Source organism: Anolis sagrei, chromosome 4 (assembly GCF_037176765.1).
Source record: "Anolis sagrei isolate rAnoSag1 chromosome 4, rAnoSag1.mat, whole genome shotgun sequence".
NCBI classification, from domain to species: domain Eukaryota; kingdom Metazoa; phylum Chordata; class Lepidosauria; order Squamata; family Dactyloidae; genus Anolis; species Anolis sagrei.
The window spans coordinates 41,096,798-41,115,860 of NC_090024.1; the positions used below are offsets into that span (position 1 = coordinate 41,096,798).

At 35.2% G+C, this 19,063-nt stretch overlaps 1 protein-coding gene across 7 annotated transcripts in view; it reads right to left on the reverse strand.

Moving 5' to 3' along the window:
• ZFHX4 (zinc finger homeobox 4) overlaps window positions 1-19,063 on the reverse strand; it is a 196,298-nt gene that overhangs the window by 139,964 nt on the left and 37,271 nt on the right. For 6 of the 7 annotated variants that reach the window (XM_060775507.2, XM_060775508.2, XM_060775510.2 and 3 more), the window contains exon 3: window positions 17,341-17,843. In XM_060775507.2, the coding sequence (XP_060631490.2) occupies window positions 17,341-17,843 (503 nt within the window). The remainder of the gene's footprint in view (window positions 1-17,340; window positions 17,844-19,063) is intronic. The other variant, XM_060775509.2, reaches the window with a different exon arrangement.

Here is a 19,063-nt window from a genome sequence, read left to right on the forward strand (position 1 = left end):
CTCACTCCCTATTGTCTGACCTCCCGTTCTTAATTATGAGTTGTTTGTAAGTTGAATGTTTCTAACTCAGGATTGCCTATACACAATAACAAAAAGGAATAACCTTAATTTGCTGTAGATCCTGAATTTCAATACCCAGTTCTGGAACAGCGTTTTTAAAAGTTCCTAGAGTACCTACCTGGTTAGTAATTTCCTTTGCACTGAATACTATACATGTAATATTTTGGGTTAGATTTCAGGAGCCTTGAATTCAGGAATGAACCCTGTACCATTAAAACCCCACATAAATCAATACAGGTGGTGTATTACAAGTAACAACATGACCCGTAACACTTTTCTGGAGGGGATTGGAAGGCAGGAACAACTTTCTTTTTGAAAGAAATATAATTTTACAACATGATTACTTTTTGTGCATGAGTAATGTTTACTTATTACTGTACTTACTGTTTTAGATTTGTTAACCTCCATTCCAGCCCACCTCAAGGAATTAAAAAGTAGAGGGGAAGCAATTAGCACTGCAACAAGTAATACATTGTTTGGGTTTGTAACTGTACTGAGTAATAGTAACAAGTTAACTCCCTAAATTGCATGATCAATAGTTGCAATGTCTCTTAAAAGCAATTTCTCACGTTCTGCAAAGGACACAAATGATGTTCAACGGATAAGCAGATGGAGGAGGAGGAGCATACCATACTTATTACAGGAGGTATACAAGTACGAAGGAATCTTTTATCATGACCACTGTAGAATGGAATGGTAGTAAAACTTAATCCATCTCTCTGTCAAAATAGAGTTGTGCTTTGTATAGCTTAGCTTCTGTCTGTATTCAAATTTAGGTCATCACATCAAATGTGGTGATTCAGGTCAGTTTTAACCACAGGTCTTAATCATACAGCAGCTGCTTGATTTTTTGACGAGAAAGGAATTAGTTATTCCATTCAAATTTTGGGGTGAACTAGCACTAAAATAAAAATAACAATTGATTGTGTTGTGTCTGGGGGGAGAAAGGCGAGCTTGGTGTACTCAGAGAATTAAATGTCATTTTCTGTGATGAAGACAGCACCCTCAAATCACATTAGAATCATAACTGAGTTTCTGTGAGGAAGATGCAGAGACTGACTATCCAATCTGTAGGCAGAATCTTTATGGTACAAAGATTAAAATCTGGCACCTTCTGTGAGCACGAAAATTCATTAAAAATTCATTTTGAAACGTCAGTGCATAAATGAATACCAGCTATTTAAAGCTACTAGTATGCTACGGAAGATGTCTAACACTAGTAGTAAGTGGAACAAAGCTATAAGGATTTGTACTACAAAATCCATTTACAACTCAGCATGAATTTTACATTTGAGTCAGTAAAATGAGAATGATGTCCTTAAAACTCATTAGTGGTTTTCAGTTCATGTATTTTCCCCCCTCTCTCTTTACTCATCATGTATCTCACATGCTCCCAAAGGGTTAATACATCTAGATGAGCAGAAATTCATGAGCATAATCCTAAACAAGTAAGTTGAGGTTCTATCAGGTCTGTTTCATAGCATCAGGGATTACTGCTTGCATTCTAATCCTACTGAGCCTAAGGGAGGTACATTGTATTGTATTTGAAATCCCAGCCAGGAAAGAACAGAAGGTTAAATGGGTGCCTTGCTCTGTAATCAAATATCACAGGCACTACTTATCTATTCAATGAACAACTAATGTAGAAAATCAATTAAGAAACAAATAGCTCCTTCTTTTGAACATAAGTAAATGATGTATTATATATCTCAAGTCTGAAATAAGAACACGGACTAACTAAGCTTCTGTATACACTAAAAATTTTAATAACAAGGAGGGAAATAGCCAGGGTATCAAACTGATATGTACTATTTTTTAAACATTTTATTTAGATGCAAAAAAAAATGGCATCCTGAGCTGTTTGGAATAATAAACAAATTAAGTTTGATGATTTTATCTTCTAACTAAATTAGAAACCAAAATAATTAGTCAAAAGAATGTGTGGTATCCTTTGATCGGCCAAGGAGGAAAATATATATCACTCTATTTATGAATGAATATTTTCACATATTTATGACTGTGAAGAGCATTTCCTTCAGCAACACATAATCTTTTGTTTAGTTAGTTAACTCCTGAGAGTGCTGAAAAAGACAGGAGCTCCTGCTGTCCTTTGTTCCCAGCAAAAAAAAAAAAAAAAAGTCCCTTTTGGTGGTGCTGAGGTTAACATCCTACCCACCCCACTTTCCTATACCTGTCATTTTGAATAGACTTCACAGTTAATGTGCAAAGATAAACAAACTGACCTGGCCAGTGAGCCTGACCTTTATACAGGATGAAGAGTGCATCTGGTTATGAATATTGTACTGCTATAAAGAAAATGTAATATTTCAGGAACCAAAGGGGAAGCAAAGTAGTCAGATAGTAAGCATTGTATGTCAGTAATTGCAGTGTGCCTGCATGATATAAAATATGATAATTGTTCATATGTTCATTACTCCTGCCTAGAGATTCATGAAAAAAAATGTGCAGGATTCCATTGGCTCATCAAACCTTACATATTAATTCCTTTCCTCATTCTTCAAAATTAATCTGGAAATTGACAGAGTGACTTTTTTTTCTCCCAAGTGTGAGAAAACTGGTGAAAATTAGCATGTCTTAGGGAACGAAGATTTGAAATCCCAATATCCTTTTCTTTTACAAAATGAGGCAAAATGTATAGAAGGAAAAAGTGTACAATTACTAAAATTCAACGCTTTCATTCTCATCCTTTCTCATTGCATCAAATATGATTATTTTGTAATGTTGTTCATTCTATTAGTTTTACCCTTTGTCTACACAATGATGAGATTTGAGAAAAAATACTTCTTACATTAAAGTTGCAGTTTTCATTTATTTGCTATTTTTAAAAATGAACTGTGTGGTGGGCTTGCTTTGGATTGGGACCACAGCATAATGCAAGTGGGGTCTATCTCTTTATCTTCACACAGTGGTTCATCCCTCAGCAATCATCCCCTGGAATTCCTCTTTATCTTCCTCTCCCCCCACCCCATTGCCTAAAAAAGCCCTCGATTGCAGCTTTGTAGCTTCTAAAAATGCAATAAAATATGTAAGCACCAGACATCTAAACATACAGTGCAATACTTAAAATATGTGTGCTTTTTCCTATGTTTCATGCTTTAGGTAACTGGCCTTTTTGTTTAGTATTATTTAATTATTTACAAATGATCACATATGATGTTAAAGAATTCCTACCTCATCCTGAACCAATACTATTCAAATCCAGTGCTTTTCTGCAAAAAAAGGTCCATGCCAAGCATGTGCCTACTTCAAGTATAGATGTAAGAACTCTAGCTGGTATCCCCACAGAACTTAAAAGAGAGTTTAATGCTGTGGAAAGGAAAGACTTTGTACACTTGAATAGGATATGAGGCACGGCATTTTAGTCATGAAAAATCCCAAGATGTCAAGCTTCAAAGCCATAACGTTAGTAAAAGAGAAAAAAAAAGCTATTATAACAAAAATGCTAGAGATTTCTGCAATGTATTAGTCATAACTTCTCTCTGCCTTGGCATTAAGAGGGCTTAGCTTTGTATGTGCAGGATATGAAAAATAATATCTGTGCAGTTTAAAGAATTACCTGAAAACATTTCTGAAATACTTTTCTTATTCTAATTAGTATGTGCAGAAAAGAGAATTGTTAGTTTAGGGTTCAGTGACAATACTGACTTACAATTTGGCTGTTTTCCTATGATGAAGCCATCTCAAGGTCACAACATTAAAGTGAGCTGTGCTTTAATATATATCCTATATACTTATGTATACATCTAGAAATGTTAGTCAAAAAATCAACCCAAAAACTAGGTCAACTTATTCAAGAATCAATGTGAATACTTTATTAGAATACTTTTTAAAAAAGGAAACATCCCCTTCTCAGAGTAGAGTTGCAAAGTAGAATATTTAAAAAGAGGAATAAATTTGCTATATTGTTTCCTAGATCATTTAAGACCCTGGAAAAACTTCTCCTTTAAAAAATAAGAGATGAATCTCAAGCAAACACCAAATTGATTTTTTAAAAAGGTTTTTCTTAAAATAGCTGGGGAACAAAACAAAAGAAAAATGAAGAAGAAAGAAAATAAATGCTCCCAATCTCTCAAAGGGATTGCAAGAGGATTTTTGCCCAAAAACAGTAAGAAAAAAAGAGGGGGAAAGAGTGAGAGGGGTAGAAACTGATCTACCAAAGACAACTAAAGTTTGTCCTCTCTATCCAGGGGAAGGGGATAGTGGGGGATATATATATATAAAAGTTTTCAAGGACATATGTGTGGACTGAAATTAATTGTTGGTTTCAATTTGACTAAACCCATTGAAAACAAGTTATCACTAAGTCAGTGAATCTGCCCCTATTTTTCTGAGAATACGCCGGTATTTTTTGAGCATATGTAAAGTCACTCATATAAACGCAGTAAAAAATGTTCCTCCGAAAACTTATGATGCCAAGTCTTATAGTGCTAACTCTGCAGCTTGAGAATCCATGAAAGAGACTGCAGTTAAGACAAGGAAGTAGAACTGTGCTATGAGCATATTAGCAGAAACTCAAAGAAAGCTTACTATTGAGTGCATAAAAAAGCATCTTTTTCCTGCCACAAATGTCTTTGCAGCACATAGATGGCCTTTTCAGACAAATACCATGGTGTAGTGCAGGGGTCCACAAACTTTTTAAACAGAGGGCCAGGTCACAATCTCTCAAACTGTTGGAGGGCTGGATTATAATTTGAAAAAGACATGAATGAATTCCTATGCACACTGCACATTTCTTATTTGTAGTGCAAAAAGCACTTAAAAACAATACAACAATTAAAATTAAGAACAATGTTAACAGATATAAACTTACTAGTTTTTCAATGGGAAGTGTGGGCCTGCTTTTGGCTGACGAGATAGGATAGTTGTTGTTGTGTGCTTTCAAGTAATTTCAGACTTAGATTGACCCTGAGTGAGAGCCGGGTAAATGACCTTGGAGGGCCATATCCGGCCCTCGGACCTTAGTTTGAGGACCCCTGGTGTAGTGATTTGAGCATTGGACTGTGACTCTGAAGAACAGTGGTCGAATCCTCACTAGGCAGTGGAATAGCCTTGTGTAAGTAACACTCTCAGCCTCCAATACAAATATAACAAAGCAACCCCAGTGTTGGGCTTTCCTTAGAATCAACGTAAGTTGGAAATTAGGTACACAACAACACTTTTTTCTTTTGGGATTTCCTGTTAGTAAATGGCATGAGAAATAAGCAAAATGTGTTACATGAACGGTTGGACCTTTTTTCTGAACATGGGACTTATCAGGTTTGCATTCTGAAGTAAACTAATAATTGAACAGAAGAAATAATAATAGAACTCTGAACATGAGTTCATTGAAAAAAGTTAGAAAATGAAATACTAAAGTTCATAGTTTCTACAATACACATTAATAATACACATTAAGCATATCCTTCCTCCTAGGCAGTTCTTTTATACTCTGTGCTATAGATCTCCTGAAGGATTTCCACAAAATCAGTGGAGAAATAAATAAAAATAACCCCAAATTGTTCCCTTTATTCTGAAATTTCACTCAACTAACAGAACATTCTGAAAACAATACTCCAAAATACAAAATAAGCCTTAAGATATCTTGGGTCACATCTCCAAGACATCACATTATGACATATATGAAAATACTGGGATTCAAAAAAAAAAAAGTCAAAACACTTCTTGTCATAAGCATTTCAGACCTGTAGCATGAAACATTAATAACTGCATGACCTAATAGTCAGAGCTAAAAGATACCAACACATCTTCTGGATCAGGGCCCTTCCACAAAGCCATATAATCCAGAATGTCAAGGCAGAAAATCCCACAACATCTGCTTTAAACTGGGTTATCTGAGTCCACACTGTCATATATTCCAGTTCAAAGCAGATAATGTGAGATTTTATTCAGCTGTGTGGAAGGGGTTCCAGTTTGCTACACAAAAATGAGTTTCTTTCATTCTGAAAAGCTATGTTTTTAATATTATTCTATGTTTTATAAATGGCCGAAAGAGACAATTAAAATGCATTCCAAACTGATTTCTTTGCACACAAACATGCCTTGTTAATTAGGTAATATTAGATTAAACTATACCACAAGAAACAAACAAAACCCAAGCAAATCTCTATTCCCATGAAGTTAACAGGAGAATCATGAAGGCAAATAAAATCTAAACTGCTCAAATGAGGAAAATTTTAAATAGAATTAATCTAAATATATGAGAAAAAAGCTGTGAAAGCAGAAGATACTGGATCAGTACCTTAAGTATATAAATGTCACCCATTGTTATAACCTCTAAATGGGAGGAGAAAATCCAGTATCTTTAGTCTACTATAAATATTTTAATGTTGACTGAACAGACCTAAAATGAGCTTCACTGTTTAGATTCCATGTATGTATGTATTTTAAAATCAGATAATGTTCTGCAGAAAAGGTTGTCAGAAAACTATGAACTTCTGGTATGAAAACAGAACTACTGATATGATACAAAAGTGTTACAAAACAAATTAGAAATTAATGGTCCATGTACAGGATGGAAAGAATCCATAGTGGGTTGCCCAAATTTTCAGTAGTAAGACAAGTCTTGCTTAATGTATTTATTAATGATCTGAAAAGGAAATGGCCAATGAGGTGATAAAGATTGCAGACGGCATATAATATATTAGATTTTGCCCTGTCTACAAAGGGAACTTTATAGAGCAACAAGAAAGCAAAATAAATAGGCAGCAGTATGGCAGAATAAAGTGTTAAAATAAAGGTAGTGTTTAGGAAACAACTTCTTAATTATGTGTGAGCATTATTTGATATGGAAAATGAAAACTTATCAACCAAGAGTAACAATAATTAATTTCTAAATTGTATATATATCCCACTTGTGTTCCCAGACAGGATTTAAGATGGCTTAAATGCTTTCCTTGTGACCAGTTCAACAGTCCTGCTACTATGACAGAGAACACACTAATATTGGATTGTCCACCATGCTGCAGATAAGTAAATGGCAACTTGGATACACTAAGTACATTATTCAGGCTAGAAAATTGTTACCCATGTGATGTATCTTCCCTTGAGAAAACACTGTATAGGGCATAGGAATAGTTAATCTTTTATAACAACTTCTTGTTTCAATAACAAACAAATCTTTTTCAATGTACACAGGTGAAGCCACATAAAATGAAACTATTAATAGTTTAATATTCTCAGAATATCACAGAAAATTGATTAAATTGCTTTCTTCATTTTGTTGTTGTTGTTACAATACTTTGAGCTCTGTGATTTCCTTGCATACAGTTTATTTAATCTGTTTCTTTCAATATTTATAAGAGCTAAAGATTTTTGTAATACCTTTGTTTCCACAGGAGGGACACACCTGCAATTTCCCCTAAGGCTATGTTAGATAATGCTAGATATCAGAGGATTCCAGCACAGCAGGGTTAATTCAAACTCTTAGGAGACCAACAGGGTCATTTCCATGACATGTTTGTTTTTGGTACTCCACTAGAAGTCCCTTGAACTTTACTTTTAATGTAAATGTACCCTGTATTAGGAAAAGTCAACAAACCTTATTTTACTATTAGATGTGCTTGCCTTAAGAGGCACCTTAAGAAAAATAAAGTTACAAACGCCAAATCTAATATATTAAGAAAGAATGCTACTTGTCTATTTCCTGTGTTTTAGAATAACAATCCTAATAATTCTCTTACTAGTTTTTCACTAACCAAAGCAACACTGTCTATGAGTACAGAAAATGTGCTCAATTCAATTGCAGTATATAGAAAAGAAATAGCCTTCAGAGTGTTCTTTGTTTGATTATAACAAAGTGAATTCCTCGTAAAACAAAATAGACCCACAAACTGAACACATAACTGAGAATGTGGCAATATAAGACAAAGCCTTTCTATTTAGTCTGTATTATTTTTGCCATGTTTTTATAAATAGACTACATCTTGTTCTAATGTATCAGCTGAGGTAGTGCTTCAAAAACACTTCATCAAAGATTCTCACAGAAATAGCATCACATAACTGGTCATGCATCTACAAAAATGAGCAACGTATGAGAAAGAGGACACAAACTGTGAATGTGAGAACATGTATGTAACTATACGGTTAGTATAATATTTCTCTGTGTTTTACAGGAAACAAGAAATAAATGTTCACTAGTCCTTTCACACTCAGAAGGTACAACCGTCAAGATTCCTCAGATAAAACTCATTTCTGTAAAAATCAAGAAGCCCTGAAGGGCAAGAGATGATTTCTATATAGGGCAAAAGCCTATCCTTCACAAAAAAACTGGCAGACCATGCAAAGGATCAGTAATTCCTCCAGAGACATGGAAAATAAGTGGGCACAGGACTGTACCAGAGAGAAAGGGAATTTAAATGAAACCTAAATCTAAAAGAAGGACAATCTTACTTTTTATAGAAATGTCCAAATAGAAGTTCATGTATAGTATTACAAATAGACAGATTGTTTCTATATGTCTATATCTGCTATAAGAGTGAATTATGGCATAGCGGTTTGAGTGCTGGACTAACATTCTGGAAGAGCAGGGTTCGAATTCCCATTAAACATGAATACAATGTAGGGGGTCTTGGACAAGGCATGCTCTCCCAGATTCAAAAGCAAACTCCCTGTGAGCCAATCATGCCAAGAAAAATGCATAATAAGGTCACCATAAGTTGGAAATGATTTGAGGGAGGGAGGAGGGAGGAGGGAGCAAGCTTGTTTTCTGCTTCCTTGGAGACTAGGACGCGGAACAATGGCTTCAAACTATAAGAGAGGAGATTCCATCTGAACATTAGGAAGAACTTCCTGACTGTGAGAACCGTTCAGCAGTGGAACTCTCTGCCCCGGAGTGTGGTGGAGGCTCCTTCTTTGGAAGCTTTTAAGCAGAGGCTGGATGGCCATTTGTCAGGGGTGATTTGAATGCAATATTCCTGCTTCTTGGCAGGGGGTTGGACTGGATGACCCATGAGGTCTCTTCCAACTCTTTGATTCTATGATTCTATGATTCTATGACAGCAATAACAATACAGGTATTTGGTGTATCAAAGGGCCAGCATGGTGTCATGGTTTGCTTGTTGGATGAAGACTACAGGAGACCAGGTTTCAAATCACTGCTTGGTCATGGAAACCTTGGCCAAGTCAGACTCCTGCCTCAGAGGAAGGGGATGGCAAACCACTTCTGAATTAATCTGAAGAAAACCCTGTAGTAGGTTTTTCTCAGGTACGTGACAATATTTGCTACAACTCATAGTTTAGCAAGAAAGAGTGTTTCAAAAGTTATCACCTCATCATTTCTTGCTCTAAAAATATACACACATACTAAGACTATATAATAAGAGGGGAAAATGCTTCTCTTCATTTAGCTTATTTTATACGTACAAATAAATAGTAAAATTTGTATTATGAAGCACATACAAAAAGCCACAAGAATTACATTTCAGAAATGTGAAGCCTAAAATGACCACAAAACCTAAAGCAGAATTTTTTAAAATAAGGTATTTTCTACCATGACAACTATATTTAAGAACAAGAAACCTTTATTTATCTCTACAAACAGCTGTCTGCATTGAAAAAATGACTATAGTAAAACTAAGAAAAACCTGTTTGACACTTGAATATTCTGAAACATTCCAATTTCCGTAAGCACAATGATTTGCATGCAAATAAGCATTACACAACCTCCCAACCTCTTTCACTATCATACTGGGACAATGACAGTTCCATAATTGGAATGGCATATATCTGGGATATTAGATTTTCAACTGCAAACTTAGTGGAAGACTATTGAAATGGAAATAATGGACTGTGTTAATTCTACATTGATCAAGGCATCATCAAAGAATGCTAACAAAATACAAAAAAACAAATGTTCCTTGTGTTATGGTGCATTCTTCTCCATTATTTTATGCCTATTTTATCAAACCCAATTTGTAAATTCTTAACATATGTTTTTATTGTAATAATAATAAGGAAAATGAAAGTAATGTTCACTGAGGAAAATAGTAATCCTAAATTAAGCTAAATCCCAATTGTATAATTTACAAGCAAGAAGGCACAAGCAATGCATTTAATATTTCTAGCTGATTTAAAATCCAAATATGCAAACAGCCTGGGAGAATTTAGACAGACTATTCTGCTTCACTGATGACAGATGCAGAGCAAGGCTAGTATAATTAAGCTTTCTACTTTGAACCAGACTTGAGGTGGAAGACACTTCCCATCAAAAATAAAAAAAGAAAGAGTTTTAGCAATTCAGCTGAAGAGCAGGTGCTATATGGTATTTACATTTCCTGCCCAGGATGCTAGCCAGCAGGACCAACCAGCTGACCATGAAAATTCTTGGCCCTAAGTGACCCAAGGACAGACTATAAATCTATCCTATAAAATATCATCAATGCTCCGTTTGTTCTAGGCGTTCAGTATGTGGTATTATACATATGCTATGATCTGATTCCACTGTATTTAAAGGCTAGCAGCAGTCATTTGTTGACAAAATATAGGATGACAAATTTTCAGAAATAAACTCAGTAGGTTCAATATAATCAGAGAATCTCACTTCAGGAGAATTATATACACTGAAAGTTGTGTGTTTTACTAAAATTATAAAATCTGACTTTCAACTGATGGAAAGAAGGTAGTCAACATCAGTGAAAGACATTTCAGTTATGAAGAGATGCACACTGCCAAGCGCTGTTATGTAATTTCCAGTCATTGCAGCCCAACTTTCAGACCTGTGCATAAATTTCAAAAAAATAAAGAAAAGTATCTCCACAGACATGGCACACAAACACCTCTACTTCTTTTTATTACTTTTTATTATTTATTATTACTTTATTATTTTATTTATTTATTATTATTATTTTATTTATTATTCTTTTTATTACTTCTAGCCTCTGACATTTTTGCTGATTTTCAAGACTTGAGGGCTTCAGGGTTTTTATGATATCTGCTTTGGGTCTCAATCAAGTGAGAAAAGTGGGCTAATGATTAAATCCACCAATCTAGAAGGTTTGTTTTTTTTTTAAAAAAATGAACAAACCTTAAACTGGAGGATTTCATCCCACATAATATTTTTTCAGAACGTGAGAGTTGAGGGACTTGAGGGGTCTGGGACATAAAACAGGGAAACATCTTTTTCTTAATAATTGATGCTCATAAACTATTAGTAAGCAAACTAGATTTTGCTGTTATCTATTGTTTGTCAATATCTTTCCTTGAAATCTGAATTACTTATTCATTCATAGAAAAAGTATGAATTGCCTGTTGTTTACTCTCTTCTTGCACTTGTGCAAGTGGACATTACCAAATAGTCACATGACCACATGGAAGTCATGAGATATGAAATACAAATAAGGCCACTAACAGCTTCTGTTAAGTTTTATAACTGCTTGTGGATTTGAACTGCAAGAATCTCATATACCTCATAAACCATATTATATGGCCACCATTATGCAACAAAATGCATTATGTCACATTAATAAGAAGTAATTATTTAGCTTGGTGCTCATTATTATTTGGGTATGCTGGTTCTCAGGCAAATGTGATTTTCATCCTTTTCAAAACAATTCCAACAAAAATTGTTTTTAAGTGTTTAGAGTAAAACACTAATTAGCAATTAATACAGCCAAGTCCTTGTTTGTTTCTTTGGGCTTCAATAGCAATAGATGTAAAAAATATTCTGGATTTGGATCCATATGGAAAGATCATCAACAGTTTCTGCTTTGGGTCTTCTGCCAAAATACCACAGCCCACATGTTTTCTACTATAAAACATAAAAGAAAAGGTGTTGCTCTGGTCAAATAAAAAAATAATGTTTACTAGCTTACATCTAATGTTAAAGTTGCCCAAATGCTGCCAAAAACATTAAAGCAACATCTGCAAAACAGATTTTCATAAAATTGATCAGTTTAAAGCTAAGCAGTTAGACAGATGATACTTTTCAGCTAACCTTTCACCTTCTTAAACTAGAATTAGGTCATTCAACTTTCTACTTGTTTCAAAAAAAGGTGAAATGATCTACGCAAATTGATCTGACATTCATAATCTTAGTAGTTTTATGAATTAATTGTTTGTCAATAAAGACAACCAGTAGAACAGCTTTCAAAAAGGTATTTTCTCCTAAATACTGCTAAACTGAATAAGAAATGAAGAATTCAGAAAAATTACTGAATTACAAATTAGGTATAAAGCCACAAATAATGTTGGCAATCCAATGTTATTATTTATTCTAGTGATTGTAAACCTTTATATCTCACTGAGCTGCAACACATTGCACAGTAGCAAGTTACACTGAATGCAATGGAACCTACTGGCAAATATGTTTTTTGGATTTCAGTCCTAATTTTAAGTTGCTTACTCTCACAAAGCAACATTGCTTTGTTATATCTGGGATATAAATAAAGAAATTACTTCATGAATTCAGTGAGTTTAATGCATTAACAATTTTGATATCTCCACAGACAAAAGATGGTGCTGTTATGAACCATCAACAAAAAGCACTCCTCAAAGCACCACAGCTCTTAAAAGAACAGCTGTTGTGAGGAATCCAAATGTTTTCCTTCAAAGGAGGACTTGCATTTTCCTGTCACAAAAATCACTATTTTTTGTGACTGAATAAGATGATTTCCCTCAGCTAGCATGTTACTGTGATCATAAATGCCCACTGGACTAGTTACATGAGTAGCATGGGCACTAAATAGATGTTCAGTCTAAAGATACTGCAGTACTTGTTTCTTTTTAAAAAAAACTGCAGTAGTCTGAAAGTACCCAGCCAACTGGTTTTCCTCCATGAGGAGCAAATCAATTAATATAGAAATGGGGAAGCACTCACATGAAATTTTAGCAAGTTATGAAATAATTTTTGGTCGTGGTTTGAACTTGTTGGCTAGCTCCATTGAAACTATAGTTCTTAATTTCCACACCTATGCCATTTGACATATTTGGAAATGATACTTTTTATTAACATCAAAGGATGAACACTGACTTTTGTTTCTTGATATTGCCTTCAGCATTTTACAGACCTATGCTTTCATTCATACATCCCCACATATTTATTTGGGACTTCAGTATATATCCTCCCTATTATCAGCAAGGAAAATTAGTGAAGCTATTAATGAAGGCAGCATGTATAGTATTATATACTACAAACTCATTCTCCAAATATGACTCCATAAGTTGCCAAAGTGGACCCAGATGAACTGGAGAAACCAGCTTCAGAACATGCACACAAATACCTCAAAATCATAATGAGGACTATGAGTGTCAAGTGGGCACAGAAAGATGAATTACTAGGTTGGGGAGGCAGGCAAAAATGGCAATGGAATACAGCATCCTGGCAGGAGACCTGACTGGCTGACTGGTTTCCTGGAACCTTAGAAAGCATCCATGTTTAAGCCACCACTTAAAAAGTCCGTCCAGATGTCTTCACGCATTTTGCAAGAGAACTGAAAAATGTGGGGAGAGGAACTACTTGTCTGTAGGATTTTGTCAATAAGTTACATGCTACAAAACAGATTAACTTGGAGCATTTGGTAAGATAAGCATCACACCTGTTACTCAGCTATTCAAATGGTGTACTAGGGCTAAACTAAACACAGAGGATAGCAATAACATCCATAGATGTTAGGAAATATACCCATTAACAATGATGAGCATGGAAGGTAAAACTGGAACACATCCTTAATGTGCTCATTTACCTCAAAAAAATTCCCCCAACCACTAGTCAAAATGAAAAAAAAACACCCTAATGAGCAATAGTTTAAAGCAACAGGAGACATGGAGTGAAGCAGAGGAAGTCCTTAGTTCAATGAGAACTAACGTGCGAAGAAGAAGAGCAGAAAAGCGCAAGTGCTCACTTTGATTTATATACGAGAAGGGCAGATAACAGGCATTTATATACGAGAAGGGCAGATAACAGGAATTTACCTGTAAGGAAAAATAATTCTGGGCATTTTGAGGCTTAAGTTGCTCATATTCACTCAGAACGTGGCACCAGAATTATCTCAGAGTCTGAGGAGGATTTGGGAGGATTAATTTTGGCTGCTGCAGATTTATAATGTCTACAAGACATATGAATCAGGTTATTTCACTACATGTGATGATGATGATGATGATAATAATGTTGTTACTATTTATTACCCACCTTTCTTTATGGTTCAGGGTGGGGCACAACATAATTAAAATACATCCATGTACGCTGGACCTTTGCCCATCTTGGCTGATAACATCTATAGAGCAGGACGGAGTGAATGGCTCCAGGAAATGGTAAATGCTACTAGTGGAAGTCAGGTCACTGGACTAGTGCTTTGTCAGAGGATGTACTGTCCTCTCATCTGAAAAAGACCCAAATGTCCTACTGCTAGTATCGTTCTACTGGTAATGTCATCTTCAGGGTTTATCAGCATCTTTTGATATGATGCTTACTAATGATTGTAACTTATTAGAAAGCTCTTAGCCTGTAAACCGTGAACCACCAGTGGGCCGCGAGGATGAAAATCTGGTCTGTGAGCCCCTTCCTTCCTTCCTTCCTTCCTTCCTTTTATTTATTTTATTTCTGATCCTTTCATGCCACGTGCCACTCCTTCCCTGTCAATGACCATGGCATATGTTCTGTAACAGAAACTAGAGCTGATGTGGTCGATCCAATGCAATTTTCTGAATCAGCACCCCAAACCGAATCTAAATTTGACCAAACACTGATTTGTAACCCTTTGGGTACTAATGTTGGAGTGTGGTCCCTGGTCAAGTGGTGACTGGTCTAGTGGTCCTTGGTCAAAAAAAGGTTGGGAACCATTGCTCTAATGGGACCAGAGTTCACAATAATCTAAAAGGCCAATTCTTAAGTGTGTGTGAAGAGAAGGGATCCTGCTCAAACACACCTGGCTATTAAGATGTGGGGTAATGAGGGATTTCATCTAATTATCCTGTTTACTATCTTCCCCAGGATGCTTGAGAGTATGAGAATAACACCAGATGTTTTTGAAGTAAATGAATTATTTGGACCCATTTCAACCGGGTTTTAGGTGGAATTGTGGTATGAAAAATGGCCTTCGTTTCTCTGACTAACAACTTTTACACCAACTTGGGGGTGGGCATAGAAAAAGTGTGCTTTGTTATTCCTTTTTTATCTTGATATTGTTGATCATACTATCTTACAAGCCAGCTTCAAGGATTACTGTGTTGCAGGGTTCTATCTTATCAGCCATGTTATTTAATATTTATATGACAGTGCCGAGTCATTATCAATGAGGGCATGGGATATCTCCAGTATGCTGATGACATTCAGATCTTCATCATCAGATTGAAGCTTTGCGCGTACTGAAGTGGTACAAGATGGTGTTATGGAGAGGATGGTAGACAATTAACTGAAGGACAATTTGTTTGAAATACAATCTCAGTAATTTGTTGTTTCTTTGTTTAGTAATTCCACCCTAAAGATGCCACCCCATAAACTCCTAAGTTGTAAATTTTTTAGTATATACACAAATGTATTTGTGCATAATTTGGATCATGGATATGAAGACAGATATCTATAATGTTTTCAGTAATTCACTCATGTTTGCTTCAGCCCAAAACAAAATGGTAGCCTTTTATTCCACCTGCAGATGGAGAGAGGTAATGGTAGATAATATTTCAATAGTGTGCTTGCAAGGAGGTCAATTTCATGATAGATAGATTAGGTCAAGCACGTAAAGGGCTGAAAAGGCTGGAGGCTAAATACTTCCAGATGCAAGGGGTTAGGAATGATAGTTTGTTCCTTATTTGAGTTAAAAACTACCAACACAAGTTTTCTCACCAAGAGTGATTTCTTTTCTTGTTTTGGCTTTAAATATTAGTTCATTATACCAGAATGCTGAAGGAGATTTGATAATAATGAATCCATTTTGCATGGGTTGACTTAGAAATAGCCTGCATATCTGTGAACAGTCTGGGACAGTTATTTAAGCGCAAGGACAGTGGCATTTAACATTTAAAGCACTTAGTGATAGAAAGTATGGATCTAAAAGTATTTTTCACTCTGCTCACGCTTGCCTTTTTCTTAAAAACAATATTTTACACAAGATGGAAAAAGTAACTTCTTTGGTTTGCCAATCCCCAGAATTCCCCAAACAACATGGTTGTTAATTCTGCAAACAACATGGCTATAATCCAAAAAGATCAATTTTCTACATAGCCATTTACACAAAAACTGCCAGCCTTCATGGAAAAATAATATAAATACAGAATATATATGTATATATCTACAGAAATACTGATTTCTTGTGTTAGTGCCATATGTGCATGGTTTTGCCATTTGAGAGAAAGCATTTTTAAACTTTACCTTCTGATTATGAATTGTAAAGTTCATGCCAATTTCTAGTATTTAGTAACACTTGCTCCAAAGGCTATCCAACTATATTAAAAGATAATTATACTTATAGTACACCAAATGCTTAAATTTTTATGAAAAGGAAAAAAAACAAAATAAAAACAAAATACTGTTTAACAAATCAGAAAACCAGCAAAGAATGTCCAATATTTGTATATAAGTGTACCTCATCAAATCTTCCAGCAAACAGTGCTGGGAGGAAAGAAGGAAAGATAACCAATAATTAGGATTTGGAAACATCCATAGCAACTTGAATAACAATTGTATTCATAATTTTCACATACATGGTTCATTTCTCAGGTGAGATAAAAATAATTTACCATTATGGTAATATTTATCCACTTCAAAAGTTTTCATGTTAAAATGGAAAATAATGTTGAACAAAAGAAGGGTATTTACTTTCAATACTGGTGTTAATAATGGGACAAAACTGTGTTTGTAATTTGTAGATACCGTAATTTATGGTTTCTCAGTATCATGAAAACCTCTTCATATCTATACTATATATGAAGGAATACTAACATAAAATACATAAAAGCATTCAAACTTAAGAATTAACTAGCAAAAACAATAATAATTGGAAGCCATACACAACATCGAAATTAATTTTGTTTTAAAAAATTACACTGCAATATTATCACACTTACTTTGGGCTAAAGATTAACCTAAGTATAAATATTTAGGATTGGACTAATAGTGGCATTTAGAAAATAAAGGGAAAAATAAATGACTGGCAGGTATAAACCTTCCCATGTACAGCATCTTTTAACTCAATCCTCTGAATTCTGTTGTTTTGTATGTTCAATATGCCTTCATTCATTGATAAAACAAAATCTCATTCATCAAACATTTTAAAAGGTATACTACTTCTTCCTAGTTTAGGCCAGTTGAAATTACTGGTGGGCACTTACCTTGTAAAGTTTCAGAGCTGCTTCATGCCTATGGTTGGTGGTGTGTAGGCGCAATTTATCCACACTGTTGGTGTAGTAATCACAGGCATTACACTTTAGGTGAACAGGATTGCCAATGGCAATGCACTTCAGTCTCCACTCATTTGTTTTGCCTCCTTCTTTAATGTGTGCAACCAGTTGATATTTCTGCATGTGTTTGTCAGTCTTGCAGTGGAGCTGGAAGTTGGCTTTGAGCTGCGTGTTGTAGTTACACAGCTTGCATTGGTAGATGTCTCCAATTACAGCCCTCCACTCCTCTTCAGGGAGAGAACGTTCATTGCTCACATGCACACTTAGGGCCTCCAGGCTGTCAGAGGTGAATTTGTTGCAAACAGCACACTGGAATAGCTTCAGCGCTGGGTCACTGATATAAGGTGACAGCTCTCCTGCAGTAAGGAGGGACAGGTCATCACCCATTAGCTGACCACTGGCAAGCCGGATTTCAGGTGGCAGCTCATTATTTACTACAGGGAAAAAAATTAAAAGGGAAAGTAGAGACCAGAAAGCATAGCACGTGTACACACACACAGAGAGAGGAATCTATAAAATAAAGCCTTGACAAGGGGCTTGCTTTCTCTAGAGCTTAAACTATAAAAAAGCTGTAATAGGATTGAATCAGGATCAATTACAATCATCCCTTTCAACTTCTAAATTCCCTCATCAGATAGCTTTAATTACTCCTACTGGGCATGATGTCATTCTGGAATTTTTATTTTCAAAGGCATGAGACCTGATCAATAAAATAACAAAACAGCAAGGCTTTTGCAACTTAAAAGCCTAGATTAACTTACACTACACTAATTGTACTTTCATTATCTCTTTTAAATGCTGCTAATTGTACCTCTCAGATATGACACACATACATGCAAATATGAGGAATAGGACTGTGACAGTTCACTCCTTTTGATCAATTTCTGTTTTAAGTTTTTTCAAGTACTACAATATGTCCTCACGACACAAAAACAGTTGTTCTGGGATCTTACTTCCTGCTATTTAGTCATCCACAATTGCTAAGAATTCTAATTCTAAATCCCCAAAGAATAATAATGAATGTCTGAAAGTGATCTTTGGAAAGCCATTATATCAAAATATCCATCTTAATGTGGATTAGAAATGTTCCATATTCAAATGCTACATTTTATTATGATATTAATATCTTATTGGTTAAGTAAGTAGCCATTGATTATGCAAGGCAAAATATCTGAAAATGAATTACCATGTTTTAATTCTCAGTAGTTTAGAGCCAGCGTAGTTTAGAGCCAGAATTGCAGGCAAGTGTGGAGGTTTGACCACTGGGCTGCAATTCTGGAGACTAGGGTTCAGATCCCAATTCAGCAATGGAAACCTACTGAGTGACCTTGAATAATTCACACTTTCTCAGCCTCAGAAAAGGCAAAGGCAAACTTCCTCTGCACAAATCTTGCCAGGAAAATCACAAGATTCAAAATGATTTGAAGGCATATAACAAGAACAACAATTCTCAGTAGTCACAAGTTAATCCTTCTTCCATGCAACATAAGATAAAAGTAAAGAGGAATTATTAATTAAAAGTTTGGTGATAATATTTACAACAATAAAATAAAAATATTTTCAGCCCCCTAGCTATGCAGATTGTTTTTTGTGTTCAGTTCCTCTCAGAGAATGCTTGTTTCAGGTCTCACATAATAAAAAAAACAAGAATTAT